The sequence below is a fragment of the Osmerus eperlanus genome, chromosome 13 (assembly GCF_963692335.1).
Source record: "Osmerus eperlanus chromosome 13, fOsmEpe2.1, whole genome shotgun sequence".
Classification (NCBI taxonomy): Eukaryota; Metazoa; Chordata; class Actinopteri; order Osmeriformes; family Osmeridae; genus Osmerus; species Osmerus eperlanus.
Window position 1 is genome coordinate 9008781 of NC_085030.1, and position 25285 is coordinate 9034065.

The 25285-nt window shown below is 46.6% G+C and overlaps 1 protein-coding gene across 1 annotated transcript in view; it reads right to left on the reverse strand.

The window, feature by feature from the left end:
• Window positions 1-25285, reverse strand: part of kdrl (kinase insert domain receptor like) — a 43431-nt gene that overhangs the window by 12835 nt on the left and 5311 nt on the right. Inside the window, exons 2-24 of the mRNA XM_062475750.1 lie at window positions 23722-23818; window positions 22036-22241; window positions 19988-20115; window positions 18321-18480; window positions 17988-18124; window positions 17726-17897; window positions 17362-17482; window positions 16950-17116; window positions 15383-15539; window positions 13541-13673; window positions 10643-10751; window positions 9057-9335; window positions 8677-8823; window positions 8390-8518; window positions 7054-7160; window positions 6330-6459; window positions 5258-5362; window positions 3067-3180; window positions 2706-2794; window positions 2375-2528; window positions 1275-1372; window positions 688-810; window positions 166-277 (exon numbers count right to left, since the gene is read on the reverse strand). Of these exons, the coding sequence (XP_062331734.1) occupies window positions 166-277; window positions 688-810; window positions 1275-1372; window positions 2375-2528; window positions 2706-2794; window positions 3067-3180; window positions 5258-5362; window positions 6330-6459; window positions 7054-7160; window positions 8390-8518; window positions 8677-8823; window positions 9057-9335; window positions 10643-10751; window positions 13541-13673; window positions 15383-15539; window positions 16950-17116; window positions 17362-17482; window positions 17726-17897; window positions 17988-18124; window positions 18321-18480; window positions 19988-20115; window positions 22036-22241; window positions 23722-23818 (3174 nt within the window). The remainder of the gene's footprint in view (window positions 1-165; window positions 278-687; window positions 811-1274; window positions 1373-2374; window positions 2529-2705; window positions 2795-3066; window positions 3181-5257; window positions 5363-6329; window positions 6460-7053; window positions 7161-8389; window positions 8519-8676; window positions 8824-9056; window positions 9336-10642; window positions 10752-13540; window positions 13674-15382; window positions 15540-16949; window positions 17117-17361; window positions 17483-17725; window positions 17898-17987; window positions 18125-18320; window positions 18481-19987; window positions 20116-22035; window positions 22242-23721; window positions 23819-25285) is intronic.

Genomic DNA, 25285 nt, shown 5'->3' on the forward strand with positions numbered 1-25285 from the left:
AGCCAAAGGAGAAGAACCCTACCCAGATGTTTATTCACGCTCATTAAGTCCACTAATGGTCTGAGTAAAGAGAGAGCCCATTTGAGGTCAGTGAGGTAGAATGGGAGGTCAACAGAGTTAAATCAAGACAGCGGTCAGGGGAGGAATGACCATGTTCCGACTTACCCAGAGAGAAGATCTCCCACATAAGTACTCCAAAGGACCACACGTCGCTCTGCGTGGTGTAGATCTTGTCAAAGATGGCCTCTGGCGCCATCCACTTAAGGGGCAGTCTGGCCTGTAGGGTGGAGGGAGATGACACCTCTTTTATACCTGTATCTGGTCTCACCTGTGTGAGTGGCGTCTCTCCCCAACACACATCACTAACCAGCCTGGCATTCCTGACGCCAGTCAGCTGGGCTGTGTGAGGACCGACACGTTCGGATGAGGTTTAACTACCACACAATGCACTATGCAGGGACCTCCACTTTAGTATTCATACAAACACACTGACCTGCCCAGAAACTCTGGGGCTTCCCAGAACTAATGAATTTATTCAGACTGCTGTATTGTTTTTGCCAAGTCAGTGGTAGCAGGCTGTTATGTGCTTGTCAAGCTGAATATGCTCTCTCTATTAACACTCAGACAGTGACTGACAACCAAATCATTAACTTGGTTGCTTTCTAGCTTTTTAGAACAGACACTTACATCTCCTTTGCGCACATAGTCGGGGTCTTTGTAGATGTCTCTGGCCAGCCCAAAGTCACATATCTTCACGACGTTGTTCTCAGACAGTAGGATGTTTCTGGCCGCCAGATCACGGTGGATACACTGATGAAAGGATTACAAACATCCAGTGTAATCAGGGTTGACGTCTGAGGATTCAAGTTACGAGTTCATGGTGCTCTACCCAGATCCTTCCTGAGCCCCATTGTTACAAGTGAGGTAGCTAAGACCATTACACACATGGCCCAGTCATCAGTTATGCTACAGAACGATACGATGTGTTTCATATCTTGGCTTATGGCGCCTACACAACAATGGACTCAAAGCCGAATTAACTCCATCCGCTCTCCCAAGGCTCATTAGCACACCAGAAACATGAATGAGTTCTACACGGATATGACTTATATGGTCAAAGGTTCTTCCTGTGATATGGGATTTAATAATCCTACAACTGTCAAAATGTTAAAAAAGAACAACTGCTTAAATAATACACAATAAATATCATTCAATGTATCTGAGTGTTTTACAGACTGACTTTGAAACAGTAATTGTCTGGAAAAACTGCATACCTTGCGCGAAGCCAAGAACTCCATGCCTTTTGCAACTTGAAAACTGTAACAAATCAGATCCTCCAGTGTCAGGACTCTTTTGTACAGGTCTTCATGCTCTGGGGGCAGACAGCAGAAAACGGCCATGACACACCCTCTTGTTTTCATAAACATGATTTATCACAGTCTAACGCTTCCAAGCAAGCACTATAAAAGCCCTTCTTAAATATAGGAACATGTAGCCCATCCCTCTGTGTATTTCCTTTACTAAAACCCTGACAGTAATATTGTACACCATCAATGTGATGCACTCTGTCACGTACATCCATCCACCTACAGACTCTCTTAAAAACATCCTTTAAACACAGGAAGGAAAAAAACAACCCGGGGTTGCTTGGTGTTTTTTTTCCTCTCGGAGGTGAGACGTGCGATATCAGTGCGGTGGGTCAGTGGGGGGTCTGGGTGGAGGAACACAGAGGAGTCCTTCCACCAGCCCCACCTGAGTAAACATCTGATCCCACCAGAAATAACACCTCGTCAGGCTGGAGATGGCCAGGAGTGGGAGCTGACAAACAGGCAGGTCTGGGCCAGGCAGGATATAAACACAGGCCTGGCTCAGTGGGTGACAGTGCTCTCTGCTGCCCCAGTGATTGTGCTGGTGAGCAGGAAACGTCACATCAGACACGGCCAGAACACAGGCTAGAACACAATGGGAGTCAGGGGGAGGGAGGTTCAGAGGTGCGAAGGGGAGGGAGGGTAGGACGGGGCAAAGGTGAGAGGGGCGGGGAGGACGAGGGGCAGTTGGGGGGTGGGGTGTAGAGGTGGGGAGAAGGCTGGGGGCGGAAAAGACATTTGAAGGGAAGGTTGGAAGGTGGTGTGTAAGGGGGGGAAGGGACTGGGAGTAGAAGGGGGAGGATGGGGGCCAAGATGAGGAGAGAGGATGTTGTGGAGGAAGGATGAGAGTGGGGGTGAGGGAGAAGGGGATACGTGGAGGGAGAGGGGGAAGCGAGGAAGGAAGTAGGGAGAAGGAAGGAGTAGAGAGGAGGAGGAGGAAGAGTGGAGTGAAGGGGGGTGATGGGGGGCTGAATGGGGAGGGGAAGGAACCCAGCGGGGCCCTTTACCTTCCTCCTCCTCCTCCGAGTCACAGTAGCTCTTATCTTCGATGAAGCCGGAGCTGGCTGAGCTCCCAGTGCTGGCTACACTCTCCAGGCGCCGCTTGATGAGCTCGCTCAGGTCACAGCCCGATCCTGACGTCATAACCTTACCATCCTGGCTCTGACACACACACACACACACACACAAACAGGTGCTCAGAAGAAATGAAGCTGACATATTCAGAAATAATATTGCTGACATTCTGGGGTTTTCCAGGATGGATGAAAAGCCGACTTGAAAACATTGTATGACAAAATGCCAGTCAACAGCCTTGGCTACTCGAACCCATGTATTTACCTTGTAGACAATGAAATCAGCTCTCTTGCTTCTTAAGTAGTTTGACAGATTTCCATACTTGCAGAACTCAACTATCATCATCAGTGGACCTACAAACACAGGACACTGTCAGCACAGAGTCATCTCCGAGGCAACCAACATGCTTGACTTGAATAACAGAGCTTACTTAGATGTTTGATGGGTTTGTTCCCCAACTAAGAGTAAGCATTGTCTGCAACCATTTCAAATGAAAATCTTTATTGATATGTTTGTGTTAAATTCGGTCTATAGGTTCACCTGGGTTTCACTTGTGTGTATAGTACAAAGTGTGTAGTTCTATGTTTAATATGAAAACTTAATGTCATGGTTTAAACCTGCTTACCACCAGGCTTGGTGCAGGCTCCAAGAAGATTGACTACATTTAGGTGATGACCAATGTGGATTAGGATCTTTAGCTCTGACATCAAAGCTTTGCGCTCATTGGTGGTAGCTCCGCCTGTTTCAATATACACACACACACACATTCACACAAACACACACACACACACACACACACATGTTAACACACACACCGATCATGAAGAGAACTAATATGGCATGTGGGCATAATATTCACAATTTAAAAACATGGCTATATTTATGGAATTTAAATCGAATTATCTACTAATCCCCTCTGGTTAGTTTAAGATAAGTCAAACTGATGTCTGTTCAATGAAGTTCAGAATACAAACAACATTTAAGAAAAACAGATTTTCACATAGTTTTTTGATATTGTATGACGATTGCAAGATGTTTCCATTGAAAAAATAAGATGATGTAAATAAGAAAATCCAATGTTCAGGATTAAGATGGTATGCAGAGATAACAGTATGTAAAGAATGAATCAATATGGAAACATAGGTTCTCTCTGAGCAGGGGGCACCACCCATACATTACACATCAAACCATGAAACATTAAATAAACATAGCTATACACATGTGGAGTCAATATTTAAATAGCTGTCAACATTGTCCCCCAGAATAGACAACACCAAATCCATGAGGTCATGAAGCACAAGTCTTGCTTTTTTAGTAACAAAAATACGTTTCTGCAGCCTGAGAGCATCAAAGTGACTCATCGCTTGTAGGAGGGGCATCCTTAAAGATTAATGGGTAACCATAATTCTCTCAACATCTCCCTCCAAGAACCAAGCAAGCACAGGAAAGGAGGTGGTATTCTAGTGTTAACTATGCGCCTGTGTCACATTCTTGTCTCTTTGGTGATCTGGAAAGCTATTTGGGGGAACTCTGTTTATGAAATAGCATTGTTATCATGCAATAACTCACTTTCTTGCATGTAGCATTAGCTGAATGTCATTGGACTTACATTAACTTGCGATTTAATGATAAACCTACAAGACGACGAGCTGATGTTAGGTGATAAATGATTAACCGTTGGGAATAAAGTTAGATTTTTCCATGTCTGAAACAGTAGGTGGTTTAGCGGCTCATCACCCCAGCAGCCTGAGCCTTTTCTAGAACCTCTCACCATATGGTGGGTCTGAGGTGGAGAACTGCTTCCCATTATGTCTGACCTGAGTGGAGGAGTCCAGAGAAGCAGCGTCTCTGTGATTAATGGAGGGGGGTGGGGAAGTAGGGATGGACAGGGGGGGTTGACGTGACACTGCTGGAAATATCCAGCCAAGAGTGTGATTTATCCTCCCAGTGCAGATACATCACAGTGGAATCATCATGACGATGGCTCATTACTCTGTGGTTCATATCTCCTGCAGAGCGCAGGGTAAAGTTAGTTTGACCATGTCAACCCAAAGAGGAGAAGAGAGAAACCACCCAGTCTGATCCGCCAGAGCTGGTTTTCATGTACTTCCAGAGGGTCTTTCTGTTTCTCCTGCCTGGATCCTCACTGTTTCCATACTGATATGATAAATATGTTGGGCCAGATTCAGAATGGTCCGGAATGTGGTCGTAAATCACGGCTACAATAATTCACGCACGTACAGAAGTTTCCAGTTGTTTGTGCCTCCCATGAAAATCAACGTTCACATTTTTTACTATTCATGAAAATGAATATACTTATGTTCTTGTTGATACTTCATAAGGTCATATTGATTCATTTCCTAATTTGGACCTTAGCATCACCAGGCGAGCGTTGGCACACTGCAGTGCTGTTCTCTCCTACTTGAACACTAGCACGCTCGCCAAGGACATGAAGGTCTCAGCTTCTTCCTCCAAAACAAAGTGTGTGTGGGGGAACAGCCCTCGAATGCTTCACTTGAAATCAATGGTCCCCTTATGCTAATGCTAATTACAGGCACATGGGGCTCTGGGGTTCTTTATGCACAAGAAACAGAATCATCTGCTGAAATGGCAGATAGCTGTTTGACCTCTGTTGAACTGAGAATATATGTTTGTTTGTTTTACGTTGGCCTGTCTGTTGGCCTGTGTAGGTAGACTAGTATCATAACTGTTATTCTCCAGGTGGGAGTTTGAGAACTTTGGGTAATCATTCATCTTTCTACTCTAAGTGATGTGCATATGCTTAGGAACGATAACCTTCATTGCACATAGTGTACCTTTAAGCATTTTGACGGCCACAGTCTTGCAGGTAGAGAGCTTGTCGATCCCAAACGCGGAGGCTTCCACCACTTTCCCAAATGCTCCATGACCCAGGGTTTTACCTGGAGCACAGACAGAAGGAGAGAGAAGGAGAGAGTGGGAAGGAGAGAAACAGAGACAGAGGCCATCGGGTAAGTGAGCCTACATTAGAGTTCCTCGCCATGGGGAGCAGTAAATCAAGCTGTATATTCCCTGCCAGGGGAGCTATGGGCCCATAATTAGAACAACCTGCTCCAGGTTCTGCCTGCTCAGCCAGTGCCCCACTGGGGGAAGGTTATGGTGCCGTTAAGACCGGTTGACAGCAGCGGGTCGCTGATGACTGATTGGGGTTACCCACCCTCTCTAGAGGGGGTGACACCCCTGCCACATGCCATACCTTGGTAATATATCTCAACATCATGGGCATGCTGTTCCCAGCGTTATGTTGAAAAGTCCCCTAAAACATAAACCTAACGTGACATTTAACTGTTTATGGGAAGTGTGGGGTGAGCCATTAAAATCTTCATAAAATCGTCTTCAGAAGTTAGGTCCTATTATGGCCTGTGTTGAATTGTGTTGATACCGAAGGACTGTTTAGATAGTGTAGTTCCAGTGACAGGGCTGTGCAGTCACAGTGCTGACCCAGGCCACAGTCACAGTGCTGACCCAGGCCACAGTCACAGCGCTGACCCAGGCCACAGTCACAGTGCTGACCCAGGCCACAGTCACAGTGCTGACCAAGGCCACAGTCACAGTGCTGACCCAGGCCACAGTCACAGTGCTGACCCAGGCCACAGTCACAGTGCTGACCAAGGCCACAGTCACAGTGCTGACCCAGGCCACAGTCACAGTGCTGACCCAGGCCACAGTCACAGTGCTGACCCAGGCCACAGTCACAGTGCTGACCAAGGCCACAGTCACAGTGCTGACCCAGGCCACAGTCACAGTGCTGACCCAGGCCACAGTCACAGTGCTGACCAAGGCCACAGTCACAGTGCTGACCCAGGCCACAGTCACAGTGCTGACCCAGGCCACAGTCACAGTGCTTACCCAGTCTCAGGCGATCACGAGGAAACTCCCACTTGCTGCCATCATACTGCAGAAGATCACACTGGTCATCCAGAGACATCTCATCTGGGTCAATGATGATGGAGGGGCCCATCTTGTAGTTTGCAGGATTCTGGAGGTTTTAGAAAGTAGGGGATGGTACCAGTTAAGTGTGCTCTTTAAACTCAGCATTGTAAAAAAAAAACATGAACATTTTAATCATTGGAGCATAAAGGTTTTTATAATGAGCATAATGTTTTAATGGGGTTGGTGGTAATGTCTCTCCTATTGTCTTTGCATGGCAGCATGTGTTATTATTCCACTGCCGTAAGAGTACACACAAACACAAGTTCAGAACTTCTTGAATGTTGGGAAATGTGGAAATCATAAAAATTGGAAAAAATAGTAGCCTTCAAACAGTTTTACAACAAACCATGAGTCCGTGGAGCTTGGGTTCATGACATGTACGATGAGATCACTTTCTGAGCCTAAGCATGCAAGAATCTCCGAAATGTGCTGTGAGGGTTGAAGAGCTGAGAACTGCTAATAGCATACTGTTGCAGAAAAAAAAGCAGACGCATTGAAAACAAATAGGTAATCAATAAACCCCCTATTAGTCGCTGGGTCTAACCAAAATATGCTTTTATTCTTCTATAATAACGTTCCCTAACATGGTCACGGTGAAGAGTGAGTCGTAAAAGTTCAAAGATCAGTCAAAGGGCCTCACCTTCCTCAGCTTGCGGATGAAAAGGATGAGCATGAGCCAGAGGAAGGTGGCAGCTGCTCCAGTACACACCAGGATGATCACCTCCATGTTCGGCTTCCCCTCATCCCCTGAAAACACACCAACAGGAAAACTGAAATGACTGCCTTGATTAACGAAATCAAGTACGTTTTAAAACTATATTTACAGTTATCAGACGCTCTTATCCAGAGCTACTTACAGTAAGTACAGGGGGACATTCCCCCCAAGGCAAGTAGGGTGAAGTGCCTTGCCCAAGGACACGTCATTTGCACGGCCGGGAATCAAACCAGCAACCTTCTGATTAATAGGTCGATTCCCTAACCTCTGAGCCATCTGACCCCAACAGGGACAGATATACTGCAAGTTGGGCAGGACTGACACCTGGTTGTGTAGTGCTTGTTATGCGATTCCGTTTCAAGGAATCCATTAAGATATCTGACAGTTGACCTACGTCCTCTGATGAGTTGTACACTATGTACACACATGCAAGCTTCAGGAGGAAACACACTTCTTTGTTTATGTATACCACCCTGTTTTAAATCAATTGTCACACAACAATGTCCCAGTGTCAACACACTGTAGCCCACTCACACTGCATGGAGCTGCAGGAACTACATGAAAAGACCAAATCAAAAGTTTACACTGATAGTCCTACTTCTGCAGAACATCTTTCTCATTACAGAATGGATGATTCCGACATCAGGGGCTGAAAGCCGAGGGATTTGGGCTTGAACGAACTGGAATCTGTTTTTGGTGCCAGGTCTAGTTAGGAGAATACTGTCACATGACCTCATTGCGTCCCCTGCCCCCTCTCCGTGCTCCAGCCTGTGTTTCCAGTCCCAGTGCAGGATAACGGGTGGGCCGTGGCCACAGTCATTAGTGGACCTCTTAACACCCCTTGCAAGGTCATGTCCCGCGGGCAAGGACCTGGCTGGAACCTCTATCATAAAACCTGCAGAGGAATTCTTCTGGCATTTCTAGCATCTCTCTCAGGGGACACTGGAAATCATTTCTGGCTGGAGCTATTTGTACTGGGGACAGATGAACACATGTCCAAATCTGGCAGAGAGGATTTTTTAGAAGCTTGGAATGTTAGTTTTTTTTAGAAGCTTTGTATGGTCATGCAGTGTTAGTAGACAATTTAATTGGTTGACCGGATGTGGTTTACAGACTGTTACTCAACCAGTCAAAGAGCATTGTGAATAGAGTTACAATGACTCATCAAATGGTCACACTCTGATTATCTGACAACTGTGTGTGTATGTGTGTGTGTGTGTGTGCTGTTGTGGGGTTGAGATGGAGATGGTCAGCAGCTCACCCACTACGGTGACGACAGCGCTTGTTTTGACGCTGCCCTTGTCGTTGCTGGCCTGGCACTCGTACAGACCCTCGTCGTCTTTCTTCACTCTCTCGATGATCAAGACTCCGTCTTCCCTCAGGGTGATACCTGCACCACACACACGCTCACTTGAAATCAATATTTATTACATTTCACTGCTGACATTTTGTTTAGCTGCTCAGTACAGTCAGGAAGTTATGTTGTTAAGTTCTTTAGTGTCACACTGAATGTGTAGTGCAGAATAGTGTTGGTCAAGTAGGCCTCACCTGGTCCCTCCTCCACAGGTATGTTGTCCTTGTACCAGGTGATGTAGGGGGGGGGCACTCCCAAGGCATAGCAGGCTAATGTCAGTGTGCTGCTGCTGTTCACGTCCTGATTGGTCAGGTTCTGGCTGAGCCAGGGGTGTTTCCTCTCTGGGCCAATCAAATACCGTACACATGAGAGAGTTAAGATCTTTTTGCTTTGCTGCAATATTCCTCTCCTGGCTAACTCATTATGACATAAAGAGTTTTTCAGAATGAGGATCTACCGCAGCTGGACCTCTACAGTCTGCAGTCATATTAACTTGACTGTTCTTAGGAGGTTCAGCCAAAACTGGGAAAAAACTACATTGACCAGACTTGGTCTCATTCCTCTGCTTACTCACTATTGACAGTCAGAACAGATGTCTTCTGCGTGACTTTATTCTGGTGGTTCTGGGCCCGACACTGGTAGCCTAGCGTGTGGTCCCGAGACACGTTGGTCAGGATGAGTGCCAGGGAGATGGCATAGGGGCTGAGCTGGAGCTCACTGGTGGTGACGCTGCGGTTCTGCGGGTCGTACCACTGCAGGTCCGTGTATAGGTAGCGTGTGGCACGGCAGGTCAGAGTGATGTCATCGCCTTCGATGGCACTCTGGGGTTCGATGGCCAGGTGCTGGGAGTGATCTGATACGGCAGAAGGAAAAACTAAATGTAATTCCTACCACACCAGCTTTTTAAAACAAACTGAAACTTACAGACAAAAGAAATATCATACACTGCACAATTGAATATGTGTCATCTAAAATGGTATTATCTTATTTTAGGGAGCTCACAAGGACTACTACAACTGTGATTGAGAATCATCAATCTCATGCCAAGAGATTTCACATAAGCTCTTTTCTATGAGGAAGATCCACCTGGACCCAGCTGACTGAAGCTATTTTGGGGCTGAGTTGCCTAACATGGCCCCCGCACATCACGGTGCCAGGAATGTCAAATTAGCAGCTATTTCCTGTTTCATCACTGCTAATTGGAAGCACGTTGCCTGTGGACGGCAAGGCTGATGGCGCTTCTGCCCTCGTCCAATAGGAGGCGGGGCGAGGGGCCAGACCCCGGGGGGGCCAGACGGCGCTTGTTTATGCAGAACGCTGGAGAGCATTCTGTGTTCCGTAAGAGAAGACAGCTGTTATTACAATTCTGTCCTCGTTTCAGCAGCATTCCATGGTTCTCAGTCATCCCCACCTCTGGAATGGTGCAGTACTCACTCCTGGGAATTCTCCCATTCTCTCTAAAGCCGGATCCTCAGAGCTTAGCATCCTGTCTGGCCTCCAATCACAGGCTGACCCCGGGCCCAGCCCCAGCCCTTTCCTTTTCTTTTTCACATCTATCACCGGGAGCTTTTGCCATAGTACTCTCAGTCCTTTCCTCCAATAAGAGCAGTGCTTGCGTGTAACAAAAGGTCTCTCACGCAGGTGTTGCATAACCAACTTGATGGGTTTTCAATTCTCAACATTTGGAAGTGCTCAGATCAAATGCATATAAAAAGTGATTCACGTAGCAGCAGCAGGATCACTGAAAGGAAGGACCGACAAGCCGGCTTTGCTGTGAGTTTCAGAGCAGTTTTTAAACTGGAGTCATTAATACAGCACCATATGGCTCAGGACGTGTGTGCCGGCCTCTCTTCCATCCTGAGGCCTGCCTGTGTCGTGAGAAGATGGTTTCAATTAATGCACCCCCCCCACTCCCCCAGTCTCTTTATTGCACAATACAATCTGTGCATTCCTTCTCCAGCGTCACTGTTCATTACAGTGCATATGTGTAGGTCATTTGACAGAAACCAAATGTATGGAGTACAGTACTTCTGGCCGATAAAATAAAACCCACCGGAGCATTTCTCCTTGTAATTTCAAACTGTGCGGTACAAAATCAACTTGAGGTTGTTTCTTTTTTGTTAACGTCTCCCCAAGATGTTTCCAGAGTAACCCACTTACTGTCCACGTAGAAGGTGGTCCGCAGGGTGGCGGTGCCCAGTGTGTTCTGAGCTGAGCAGGAGAACACCCCCGACACGTTAGCCACTCCCACCACCAGCATGCTCACAGTCTGGGGGCGGGACAGAAGAAGCATAGACCAATCAGTAGGTCCATTCAGCACATTTGACATTACCGCACTAAATGATCCCATGGTTATTTACATTTAGTCATTTAGCAGACGCTCTTATCCAGAGCGACTTACAGTAAGTACAGGGACATTCCCCCCGAAGCATCGTTGGACGTTGGGCAAGGACGTTGTGTCCTTGCCCAAGGACACAACGTCAATTGACACGGCCGGGAATCGAACTGGCAACCTTCAGATTACTAGCCCGACTCCCTCACCGCTCAGCCATCTAGCAGGTGGGGTCATTGGCCAACGTTAAGCCTTGTGTGTTTTATACTCTCCAGTGTTTCACATTAATAGAAGGATACATCTGGAGTCTTGAACCCCACTGTGTCTCCTCTGCACAGAAGGAACGCCTGCTCCCATGTCATTTCCTGAAGAGCATTTACAATGTCACACTTAATTCTGTCACCGCTTGAGTAGAACCCATTTACTGGCTTAAGTAGACATAATAATAACTGAGATTTGGACCAGGGGCCAGATTGCATGGGGTTCTGTTTTCTGTTCAGAATGACATCTGTTTTCATTGTAGATATATCAAAAGCCTCAGAATGTTGTGGCTGTATTGTCTGGGAGAAACTTCCTGGGCTTCAGGAACTATTGTGCTCTGACCCTCAGAAACACAGCTTTAGCCACTGCCACATTTTCAGTGTTTTCAGTGTTGTAAGTGCTCAAGGCAAGTACTCACTATGGGAGCTGTGTAAACATGTTTAGGCAGAAAAGCAAAGCAGTTAAAAAGTGACATTAAGTTGTCCACCTCAAATTGTTATGACGTTTGTCAAAGCGCTAACGGCATGGTTGTGCGGTATCACCTTACAGCCATTACTCACAATAATGTAACACAAGCTCTAAAACAGCCATCTCAACAAGTGCTCACGGTCCCAAAGTGGTGACCTGACCAGACGCACTGTGACCCCCGGCCCCACCTCTACCCCCCCCTCGCCCGGCCACTCTGCCCCCCCTACCGTGAGCGCTCTTCCAGGAGCATTGGGGAGCCCCTCAGAGGCCCGGCCCCGGGCACACTCATTTTCACGGGCCACAACGATTTATGTGGGGTGACAGAGAAGAATTCACTCCCAACAAATCCCTCTCTTTTAAAGCAGCGCTTGTTATCACTGACCCTTAGTCCTCACCCCAGTAAAGCACTGGCGTTTTGGCCACAAAGCCTGTAAATAAAAAGGCGCCTCCCCTTATTATGTCAAGATTATCACAGATTGGAACTTATTCCCTGTGAATTGGGCCTAAGCTTCTGTTACTGGCTGTGTGTGTGCCCAGTTAATATGAATCTGAGAACCATTAATCATGCATGGTCAGGAAGGGAAAATACCTGCATAAATCTGCAACTCCTGGATTACAGAAGAGGAATAGAGGCTAGTCAGGTTTACTAGACCTGCTCGTGCTTGGCTAATGATAGATTACTGTTGTTTTTCTCCTCTTGTGGTTTGCTTTTCCTGTTGAAATGCTAACATGCTGGTGGATTTATGCCCCAATTTGACCCAGCATGTTGGACAGGCTGTCTTTCAACTAATCCTAGATATACTTTTGGGGGAAGCAGCTGAGGTCTGCACTTAATTAAGTTTGGGGTGAGTGGTTTTAGTAACAAGCTCCCTTAGGACATGAGCTGTGATGTCTACAGTCTCTCCATTGTACAGCATGGCTTAGAAATGTGTGCCAAGAGGAGGTCAGTTTTTTGAACGAGGAAGTGATTGACTGTTTAGTGGATGCAGGTTTAAATGACGAAATGTGCCGACCTTTGTTGCAGTTGTGAGGTCATAAAAAATGAGTGGACCACTGGAAAGCTAAGCCTTTCTGTTTATGTAATATGTTTCCATGCATTCTGCTCATGCCATTATCTGTAACACTCAACATATTAACATGACACGAAAGGAGACACAGCACAGCACACAGTTGCCTCCAAAAAGGTGCTGTTGTTCAAATGTATCTGATCTATGCACAGGTCAGCACAGTGAGGAGATACTCTATAAAAGGCCCTTCTAAGCTGCCTGCACACGCATGGCTTGAGCCGTATGGCTATTGTGCTATTTATGAGGAGTCCGCTGCTCTCAGTGTTCCAAAACACAAAGATTCACTGATGTTAGAATAAAGGCTGCTCTCTTGCCAAGCCCAGGCTGAGCCTGCAGCTGCTTCATTTACAGCCAAGGGTTACATTAAAAAGACGTTCTAAGAAAGTGTGTGTGTGTGAGAGACAGTGAGAGAGTGGGTGTATTTCACTCTAGCAGGGCAAATATATTCTATGGTTAGTTTTAGGACAGATAGGTGGTTTAGAGGAGCTCGTCTGAACAGAGTCAAAAAAGCTGGCAGAGATCCTGAGCGCTAGAATGCTCCACTGTGGTTGTGGATGAGGGGCCTTGTTACATCCAAGTCCAATTATATGAGACATGATGATATATGTGTGGTGTTTGCTGAATACAGGGCCTGTTGAGATGTGTGTGGAAGTAGTTATCAATGCCATACAAACTAGAAAGTGATATTTCTGATGCACTAATCTACTGTCAATTTAAATCCCATTCAAATTATGTTTCCCATTGAAAGTTGACTGCAAGATCCCCATTCATTTGAATGGTTCTGCAAAGAAAGTGAATGTTTAGATGAGTAATTCATTTAATAAATTCTTTCCAGGTCCACTTACCCATTTTCAATGAAGAAGTTAGCAACATACTCTACAGTTTATGTAATTAATTTCTCCTAAACAACAAAAAATAAAAGGCAAAAACCTTTTTCTCTTTTCCTGGTTCCATGCTTCCCTTCAGCAGCTCTGTACTGTTGTTGATGCTTTCAATCCAGTTGTGTGGATAATTGCCTTTTGTGTGTATCTGGACTGGGATAGGCTCAATGTAAATCAAGCACCTGTGATGAAAAGAAGACAAGGGACATTAAACTTCTGGATAAACACAGATTGATGAAAAAGTCGGTACAAATTAAGATAGTGTCTTGTGTCTGTCTCTTCTCATTTGCCTGTCCCTCCCTCCCTCCCTCCCTCCCTCCCTCCCTCTCTCTTTCTCTTTCCCTCTATCTGTCTGTCTCTCCCTCGGCTGCCTGTGTCTCCGTCTGCTAGCCTGTCCCTCCTCTGCCTGTGGAGGGAAACCATCAGGCTGATGAGTGGGGAGGCAGCCAGGCAGAGGAAACGGCAGCGTGACAGGAAGGGCCGTGCTGTGCGTCAGCTCACACAGGAACCCCCCCCCCCCTCGCGCTCTGGTCACAAGAGATAAGGCTGATCCCCAGACCTTGGTGGGTCAACAAGGGACGGCTGATAACTTCTCACCCTGCTGATAAGGAATGACCCCCCCCAACCTCCACCTCCGACAACCCCCCCCTCCCCGCCCAGCCTTCCTTGTCCTACTCCAGGTTCCTCTTTTCCCTTCCCACAGCCCACAAACTCCCACAGTTATCAGACATTGTGCTTCCACTACTCTCCCTACTAAAGGACAGGAGTTTACACCGGGTACGCACCCTGAGACTAAGTATTCTATTTGCAGTGACATGTACTAGAAAGGTCCTGAACTATATAAAACAAACATTTGTTCAATTTGCCTCCCACCGACCTCTGTCTGTCTCCCTCATTAGCTGGTGGAAACCTCCGGTGTGTTTAACGTTTGTGAGCCAGTGTATCCAGTGCCAGCGCTGATTATCTCTGGAGCTGCAGAACAAGGGCACTTTGACACCACTAACCCCTCGCCATTATTTCTGTCACAAACTTGGCAGCCCGGCGTGTTTTTTCAGACAAAATAATTATGGATAATTAACGGAGACATAGTTACATGCTGCCTGGAGTGTAACATAATTCAGTTCCTCCATTGTGCGCCACTCCAAAGAGTTGTTTTGCCAGCCGTGTTGTGTTCTGATAACCCTGCTGTAATGGCCCATTGTCTGCCTGATCTTACAACTGGACTGGACCCCCACTGGCCCTGCTCCTGCACTCGGGGAATGTTCCTCTTGTTTAGGAAGGTTCACAAGCAGGCTGACATTTACACACAATCACCCATGATCATCTAAGCAGGCTGCACTCTAGACTGATCAGATCCACAAAAACAAGTTTAATAAACTAATATTAATGTACGGATGAATGCCCTGTGATTTTTGTGGAAGTCTCTGGTTAGGTACAGCAGAGGGTTCTATGGTTCTGAGCTCACAGACACTTGAATCCAAGGCGACATACAAAAATAGTGCCTACAGAAAGTAGAGCAGGCTGGTTCTGTCAGGACAAGGCCCAGCTCCAAAGTAGAGCTACAACTGCTTAGAAAAGATGACTGTCTATTGTTATGACAATGTTTATGTACAACTGAGACTGACACTGTTACTTTCTATGTGTCTGTTACTTGGAACTAAAGGACTTAAGGTGAAACTGGTAAGCCTGTTACTCATTCCCTGCTGAGAATTAAGGAAACACTATGACTTTTCAGTCCAGTTTCGATTCTGTGGGTTCGGAGAACACGATATCAAGGGGTTAAATGTGGCTGATGTTTTGTCAATGTGTAAATAATCATTCTACTTGTTTCTTTATAAAAAAAAAAAAAAGAGTACAGCCTACAGTACCACAGAACAAGATAATGACTCACTGTTTGATGGTTGGGCCCGGGTGACATGGTTGCCATAGCCACGTGACCTGAGGCGTGGGGGATCCTGTGGCCGTGCAGGTTAACTTGTGCTGCTTGCCGAACATGTAGGGCTGCACGTCTGCAGTAGCCACCTCCTCCTCCAAGATCTTAGGCTTCACTGTGGATCACACACGCACACACACGCACGCACAGACAGATGTTACAACTTTAACAGAGGTTACATCCACGATAGTCTACCCCAATGGTCAGACCATGTAATGTCTTTATAACGAGGGGAGTTAGTCATAATGACTAAGCATGACGAAGGTGTCATTGACACCAGTTGTCCTATGGACCATAGGCTCTGAAGTGCCTGAAGCTGATTGATACCCTGCTCCAGCTTCCCTGTCTCCAGACCAGATGTGGCCCGTTGACTAGCCAGGGGGGGAATGAGAGAGAGAGACAGAGTCATAGAGAGAAAGTAGTAGAGAGATAGAGAGAAATGACGTGTAATAACTGATTCTTTCTGTCTCAGTCGGTGAGAGAAGGCGAGCCCTGAAATGGTTCTGTCATGCCAAATAAGAATGTGTTCAATTGGCAGGCACTTTAATCCAAAGCGATGGACAGGGGGGATTTGAACCCGGGGCCTCTAATTTGCAGGCAAATTCCACACCCAATATTATCTCTCAGCACTACTGTCCTTAGTTGGTCCCTTGCTGAGCATGTGCTCTCGGCCTACAGTACATCAAACACTTGATAGATGTTTAAAATAGTTTCCTAATTGTTACCAGAAAACAGAAACATTTCGCCCCTTCCATTATTTGTGTCTAAGACTTGTGTTTTGTGTCAATCCAATAATAATATGTTACATGTTACTCGATATAGTAAAGGACCATAAACACTGTTTATATGGGAGCGTAGGGATGATCTTTACACTCTTAATAGATTAATTCCTGAAAACAGAAAAAGAATGGGTTGAAAATAGACATAAACAGTTGGGAGTTTTGTTACCAGTCAGCAGTATTCATGATATCACTATGACAACACATTATTCTGCACAATCGGAAAACATTTCCCTCCAAAACACAAGCCTATGCCACGAGTGTAGAGAACAATGTGTTTACATGAGCTGCACTGTATATACACATGGTGAGGATGTAAATAAATGGCCCTGACTAGGGGGTGAGTACAGTGTGTGAGTATGTGTGTGTGTATGTATGTGTGTATGTGGAATGACTGAGGTCTGCGTGCAGAGCAGAGCCCAGACCGTTTACACACTGTTCCGAGCCCCTTCAAAAGAGCCTCGCTAATCAGCACCAGCTGCCCCTGCTACGTCAATCCTGCCCTGGAAATAACAAGACCCCAAATTCTTCTCATTCTGGAGCTGCTACCTGCCGTCCAGCGCAGTCTGAACCTGGGGCTGGACTGCAGAGTGCTGAGTACTCAGGAGACTGCTGAGTCCAGGCCCAGAACCAGAGCACAAACACACACACACACACACACACACACACACACTGGATCATGGCACAGCCTAGCATTCATTTCCTTAGGATTGTCCGTCATTTGGAGGGATATACAGGCAGCTTACCATCCACTTCCAGAGTGTAGCTGAGATTCCTGTACAAGCCCTTCTCCTGGTTGCCCAGAGAGATGGTGAAGACCCCTTCATCTCGCTTCTTCACCTCTCTGATGGTGAGGCTGTATTCTGAGGACTCATAGCAGGTGGAGTTCAAGATGGGGACTCCGTCCTTATACCTGGGACAGGGGAGAAGTGTCAGGTAAGTTATCTATAAGTATGACATGTGCCGATCACTAAGGCTGAAATTTGCCAGTCTGGGGTAAAGTGCTGAAACACACCAGGATGTATTTGTATGCAGAGATAAACATGCTGTATGACATTTTCCGTTTCCTCACAGTTTAAAATCCTATCATGCCGGCTTTTCTGTCTCTGTTATATAACGTTGACTTTGCACAAAGCGAACGATGGGTCACATTCCTACCACATGATGATGTCTGGAGCAGGCAGTGCATTGACCCTGGGCTCCAACACCACCTGCTTGGCCCCCTCGATGACCACTCTTCTGGCCTTGTGCTTGTGGGTGATGTTTAGGAACGGATGTTCTGAAACATAAGGTGCCAGTGAGAAGAGACTTGACAGTGTGGACTCAGACCATAAAGAAGCAACACTTAATGCAACTCAGCTGACTTTTGTCAGCAACAGACCCTGACCTGATTTTTTCCTCTTTCAGTTCAGTGGATGGTGCGTTTCGACAAGATCAGGGGACTAGCAGACAGAAGTTCTCAACAGAATTTAAAATATCATTTGACACAGCTCTGTGCGGTTTGATACATCGATCCACTCACCATAGACCAGAACCCTGGAGCCGGCGTGCTTCTTGGTCGTGTCGACCTGGGCAGTGCACCTGTACATCCCTCTGTCCTCCATGGTGACGTGGGCCACCTCGAAGCTGCTGGTCCAGGTGCTGTTCTTACTGGGCTTCTCTTTGCTTTTTTTGACCGTATAGGTGCGATTGGCCTGGGTACACATTTGACCAATCAGCAATTGAGCACTATGTCATCAGCAGAAGCACAATGCCATCGGTCCCACTGACCACTAGGAACTCACTGCTCTCTTGGGTAGGTCCCAGTGAAACACAACTCTCCCGTTGAAGGTGGTTTGTCCAGAGCAGTTGAGTTGGAGGGTATCTCCTACAAGAACCCTAGCTCTGTCTGGGGTGGACTTCACGTTCCTCAGAGTAGAAGCTGCAGTGACCACAACAGTGTTAATCATGGACACAGTGAAAAGGACGTCAATCGAAATGATCAAGGACAGGTACTATACACGTATAATAACCCATGATCGAAACCACTTTAAGCGCTTCATTGTTGAAATAGAAATTGCAATGACAAAGTGTATTAGATGATATCCACATCTCGTCTAGGTAAGGTGAGAACTGACTGATTCGGAGGGGGATGTATGTAGACTCGACCCGTCGTCCGTTGGCATCAGAGACACAGGTCAGCTGGCTGTAGATGGTTTGGGAGCCGTAGGGGATCTTGAAGCCCACCCTCGGGTCCCACTCCAAGCCCTGCTCGATTACCCGAGTCAGGGGTGGTTCCTGAGAGGGCAGTCAGAGAGAGAAGCTGCACAGATCAGAGGAGGCCTCACACACAGACAGAGTGAATGCTTATTTAGCAAGCAGTCATCCAGTCAAATTAAAGTAGAAAGAGGCATGGCTGTGTTTGATATGAAACTCTGATCTTGTGCACCTGAAACGAAAATCAAAGGAGCTGTTACGTTTTTTCTTTTTAGGGAGAGTAACCATTGCAATTACCCATGCGTCGATGCATGAAGAGCTGTCAACTTTGAAAAAGATGGGAGGGGGGGTACTTTATTACTTTATTTTCCCTAGTTTAACTTCTGCTGTTTGTTCTATGGCCAAGTGGTCAGCTGGCAGACAAGGAGGAGAGGAAGGAAGGAAGCCGGAAGGAAGAGTGCCATAGATCTCCCCGGAGCAGGAACGTCACACAGACCCTATCTGTGCCATCTATGTAAGACATGTTTGTCCATGGCCAGGCATTGTCGTAAATCAACCCTGAGAATCCAAACAGAACCTTCTATTGTTGGGGTCGCTGCTTGGCTTTGCCTGCCATCTCATCATACCACTGAGGGACCACGGTGTTCTGTTCAGAATCCATCTGCATGCTGGGTAGAACAAAGATGGCAAGTTCAGTTTCTCCTCAAGATGAGTTCTGGAATCTTAAACAATAACGCTCCGGAACACCACCTAACTATTGTTGTCTCTGATTGGGCGCAGTCACATCAGTGTTTTCGAATCTGCATTTCCTGGACTTGATGTTTAAAACAGAGAAATCGAGGCTGTATATATAGATGGATATTCTATTCTGAGAAAACCGTCTTAAGAGTAGCTTCCTGTTCTTACAGGAAGCAGACAGGATGACTCCCTTCTCTGGCCCTGAGCTTGCCTCTCTCCGGCCACTGTCCTCCGTCCACATCCGGAGTCTTGGCCGGCCCACCATTTGATGGTTGTGAGAAACACTGCGACTCCCTAAGTGCACAGAGCCGGTGTTTACTATATTCCTTCGCAAACGTCACAAGCAACGGCGCTTTCGTGACTTGATGACGTCAATATAGACGTCAATGTACACATTCACCTTAACACTTAAGAAAGTTCGAACTTTATCTTTAGCTGTCCTGTCCTTACTCTTCTTTAAATTAACTGACCATGAAAACCCGGCCCTAAATTTGACCATCTTAAACAGCAGTCAATTAATTAGCAGTTGCTAAATTATTTCTAAGGTGGACAAGCTCATAATTTCCATGACACATACTACCTATGGGCTACTGTGGAGTTTTGTCTGTGCTCTGATTGGTCTAACGCATCCGTACAAACCCAAAAGTAGCACTTTTCTCAACTATGTATTGAGTCTGAATGGAAAAATACACCTGCAGCCATTTTAAAATATATTTAGTCGGATGACATTGAAACGCACCGCACAGTCCACAATAGTGAGAACGTGGCCTGTCAGAGTGTGTGTGTGTTGGGCTGGGTGGCCCCCCCTCCCTCCCAGCATGATCAAATGTATTTAAGGGAGGAGACTCACCCCCTTCAGAGTGACAGTCTGGTTGGGAGAGGTGGTCCTGCAAGGGATGACCAACGTGGTCTCATGTCTGTAGATGTACACGATATCTGGCATGCCATTACGGTGCTCCACAAATGGCTGCTCAGGATCTGTAGAACACATCAGGTGGATGAGAAGCAATTTAGCGACGTTCCAGTTGCAAACAAGATATTGTCACCCATAAAGCTGTCGAGTCATTCTCCTTTGAGGTTTAGGAGCTTAAGAGCGAAGGAGTAACGACTACATCAGAACATTTTGATTGCATTGTGTTTGTTTTGATAGTATTTAAAAACCGAGCAAACAAGATCAGGTTTGGGAGTTCTGCTTTCAAGTGCTATTGAACCAGGGCAACGTCAGGGCACCTCACACTGAGATCAGTCAGAATCTGGCTCAGCAGTGAGGTCGTCTCATTCCACTAACAGCATTCTGCTTGCTGCAGCCCAGTGCAGAGAAACAGACAAACAGTTCTGCTGAAGCCACCAGGCCTGTCTCACCAGGGTGGGCAGGCCTGGTGTGCCTCTAGCTGGCTCTGACTGCAGAGGACCGCTGTGGGAACTTAGACAAACGTTAGATAAATACCCGGCGATTGGTGTGAGGTCAAGCCGCATTGGTGCGATAAAGGGACTCTTATTTTGAGAACAAACATGCAATATGATCTAATAAGAAGTTGAAGTGCTTTGAAAGGAGAGTGGGTAGACTAAACATGGTACAAGCATGCTGTCAGAAGGCCGGAGGGGTGGGAGTGGGGGGGTCAGGGGTCCGAGATGGTAGAGGTAGAAGGAAAAGTCACTAGTGGGTTATAAGTTCATCATCCATTCAGGACAGGACATTTTTTGCTATGACTCTTACTTCCTTCCACTTTTTTTAAACAAGATGTCTGAACTAAAGTATTGCAATCATGTTGCAGCAGGCGGCATACTGTAAAAAGCTGTAATTAATGTTACAAGGCATCATGCTTTAATTACTCTATTCTCCTGTCGTGCTCCCAGGAAGGTGTTTACGTGCTGTTTGTCAGCTGATTACAGCTCACACCACATGTCTGAGAGGGCGCTAGGCCCCGTGGCCCAGGGCCTGGGACAGGGGCCTGGGACAGGGAGAAAGCAGCACTGCTGTCGTGTGAAGCTGCAGGAGCCACGGGAGAGGCTGGAAAAACAGAAGCCGGAGCAGGAAATAATAGTCAACGAGCAGAGCTTCCGACGCAATCACACTCTCCTTCCCGCTTCCACAAGAAGTCGGGCACCAGTGAAATTGCTTCTCTGTGAGAAGAGAGGATGAGAGAGAGAGAGAGATGGGGAGAGAGAGAGAGTCTCACTTGGTCTAAATCCCCCATGAACATGAAACCTGCCCCCCTGTATGCAGCTGCAGTCTTATATTAGTCACTATAAACTGTCCACTCCTCCACATGTGCTGATTTATATCCTTTGCAGTAGGCTAAATGAGGTGTAGGATGGAGTCTTTGCTTAATTTCTCCCCCTCTCCCTCTCTTTTTTTCCTCAGCAGGACTGGATATCTTCCAGCTCTTGTATCGTGCAGGAAGACGTCAGATTGCTCGCTGACCGGGTCCCGGCCGCTGGCCATTACCGCCACTAAGTGTTGGTGTGTTTGTTGGCTCCGTTTATGCCATACTGTTCTGTCAGTGTCATCAAATCTAGAATCACTATCATGGTGGGAAACTGATGATATAAAACGTGGGCCCTGTGTTACAAATTAACATATGCGATAAAAACAAACCAACAGAAAAAACCCTTGTCAAAAGTTTATAGAAAAAAAGCACTATTCTTATTTTAAACTAAATTCACACGATGGAGATGACTGGCTTCCAATTAGAATGAAGAGGACGTTGTCAACATTGAGGATTTAGCAAATGGATTTCTCTGTATTGTTCCATCACTCTTCACACCCTTTAATGAAACACATATTGTGTGAATTTGCAGTGTGTATTGTGCATTATGCGAGTACTAAATGAAAGATTCAAGATGGTAAAGAAATGTGCAACCCTAGTTGCAGCATAACGCCATCAGAAGTCTTACCTTTCACATAGACGTAGGCTGAGCTGGACAGATCTGAGGAGCTGGACTTGTACGTGCAGCTGTACAGGCCCGTGTCGCTGGGCCCCAGGTGATGCACCAGCAGCTGGCTGCAGTATGCCTGCAGCCCGGGCCTACACTCCTCCACCTGCACCCCCTCCGACGCCACCCCCCTCCAGGGCAGGCTCCAGAGCAGCGGGGCCGAGCCCCTGACATCCACAACAGCACAGATAATTCGGTTATTTCTAATGTTATTACAAAGGAGTGATGAAATGTTTTAGGCATTAAATATTTCAAAATCCTTGCATTTCACTGTGCACTCTGTTGGGGTGAAAGGAAAGTGAATGGATCCCAAGGTGTTGACAAGCCTGGCCAAGCAGCCCTCCCTGCCTCAGCTCCCCTGCAGCACCAGACTCCTGGGCCACTACTACCCCTGGGTCATCCTCATGTCATCACCTGCCCTAACGGCCTGGTCCTGATTGTTGCCCTCTGGTGTGTAAGGCACTAGGCTCAGAGGAGACCATTAGATTTACGGTAGTCACTAAGAACTAACCACTGACCTCCAAGTTGCTGAATCATTATGGCTTTGACTAGTGTGATTCATTTTCCCAGAAAGTAAATTTCAAGTTTCAACAAATGATGCCTGAGAATTTAGTTCTCAAATGTCACAGCACTTGTTTCGGTGTGCCAGGTCAGGACCCTCCCTCCAAGACTGTTCAAACAATGTTTATTTTGAAGTGTTTGAGGAACGTTCCGATGATTCCGAATCGTCTGATAACCCAGACTTTCACATGGGAACACGGGCTCCCTGGGATGAGGATGCATGAATAACACACATGTCCAAACAGTGTCCATTTTAGAGGTCTCATTAAAGCGATCCCAGAGGAGCTTCAAACATGTCTTGCATACCACTGCTTTTGCATACAGAGCCTACGGGTCAAGCAACTTCAAACTCTCATCTCATCGTTAGGCAGCCAGGGCAGCACTGGCCAGACTTTGTAGCACATGGCCTTGTAGGGAAGCGTTGCATTAGATAGGCCCATGGGGCTTTGCATTCCTGGCGAGCCTACAGAAATGATGCAAGGCTCTCTAAACGCTTAACAAACGTGTGCTCCGCAGCAGGGGCTGCCTCTCCCTCCATCGCCCCAGACCCCCCCCAACTTCTCCTCCCAGAGGCAATTGGAACCGATTGATAAATGGGGACCACACTGCTTCCTGTTCCTGGTTGGTCGTGTCGTAGTCTGTGGTCTGACTGTCCTAGAGCCTCTCTCACGCCCTATCCGCTCTCTGTCTCCTGCTCTCTCTCTCTCTCCCCCCACCCTCTCTTTCACCTCCGCTCGACCTGTCCGTCTAAAGGGGCCTTTATTGCTGCTGTGATGGAGACCAGAGAACAGGCAGCACCTGGGCCTGTACCAGGATTCACCCCCTGACCCAGGTCTAATAAAAGGCTAAAGGGAGGGGTGTGTGTGTGGGGGACAGGGGGGGGGGGACCTTTAGTGCACTATGCTACAGTAGACACAAATCTCTACCTTGTATTTATCTCTATCAGACAGACTCACTATGTCAGTACTAAGGAGCAAAACAGTCAATGAAAAACGACACATCACACCAATGTTTCTGACCAGGGACTTCACTTCATTAATAAACATGTTGGGTTTCTGTGTGTGCTAGAAGGTGTGTGAAGCGTACCTGCAGGTAAGGTTGAGCGAGTTCCCAGTGTGAAGAAGGTGTGTATCCCCAGAGGACAACAGCTGAGGGGCAGGCAGTGTCTCTCTCCCCAACATCCCTGCAGAACACACACACATACATACAGCATTTACAATATGTATTTACAGTTAGACACACATCTGCATCGCTTTACAACATCGATTCAGAGTAGCCTAATACGACCTAAGGAATCGGCAGTGTGACAATTTCACTGGGAATTTTTCTCATGAACCAGACAGGCCCTCTCCATGTGCAATCATTTTGTGCTGCTTGGCTTCTGACTGTTACGCAAGTGGCTCTCTGCTGTGAGGGCGAGGGCTGGGGGTGTTTACGGAACACACACTGGAGGGACAGCACGTTGCTACAAGGATACTTGTCTGGAAGGGCCTGTTCCTGATGATGAGGTATGTAAGCCAGTGAGTAAAAGCAGTGTGTGTTGGGGGGCTGGGGCTAAGGTGTTTGTGTGTGGGTCGAGGGGAACATGAGGAGCAGCTGTGCCCCTCAGCCAGAGGGGTCACCCCAGTCAGAACCGGGGAGAACAGGGAAGACCCAGTTCTCCAGCGCTTCCTATGGATCAGTCAGTCAGTCTACCGCACCTTTTTGGGGTCCTCTCTTCCTGTGTTACATTACGTCTCTCCCAATAACTTTTCTGGCCAGTTGACTTTGTCATTCTCAGTGACCTTGCTGATCTGCTGTCCGCTATTATTACATTTGGTGAGGGGAAAGGATGAGTTTGAGTGAATGTAATACTCCTGCTTGGTCTGTGGCCAGCTGAAGCTGGTCAGCATAGCACTGGCATCCTTTCTTCTGTCGGTGTGGCGTAACAGTCTCACTTGTGATTTCCTTCTTTTCAGTTTACTCCCCAAAGCAGTTTGGGAACTGTCATTGTGTGGGTGGTTTGTTTACCAGTCAAACAAGTTTATTGGATTTTCTCTTGAGAAATGTGAATTGTGTCTTCAGGGAAAGTTGTATTTGTATCAGACTGTACCCATAAAGACAATAGAATTACACAATGTCACTTATTCCCTGGCCAGGCCCCATCTCTTACACCCTCACACATAAACACATGCACGCACTCATACACACTTTTTATATTTGTTTCATGTACAGCTCTGAACAGCTGTTGCCCAAGAATGAGCTGACCATGCCAATGTTGGCACTCAATTTCAACTTCCTCCTGAAATGTTATAACATCATTGTTTTATAGTCCAAGGTTATTTGGAGGGGAGGGGGTGTGGGTAAATGTATTTGGATGACTAAACACCAGTATTGTACTCTATAGTCTACACTACACAAGTTTTATAAAACTTGTATTTTCAAGCTTATAACATGGCATAAAGAATGGTAAGATGTGACTTTTTTTTCAAATAAATTCTACATGAGACAGGAATGTACTGATATCACAATTTGCTAAATGTTTTGGTCCAACTTTACTGTATGCATGGTTCCTAATTAGTCCCATTACTTGTTTAATGTTTTACTTTCCACCTGGGATTTCTCAGAATACTTAATGACAGTATTTGCTTATTCGTTCTAGGTCACACAT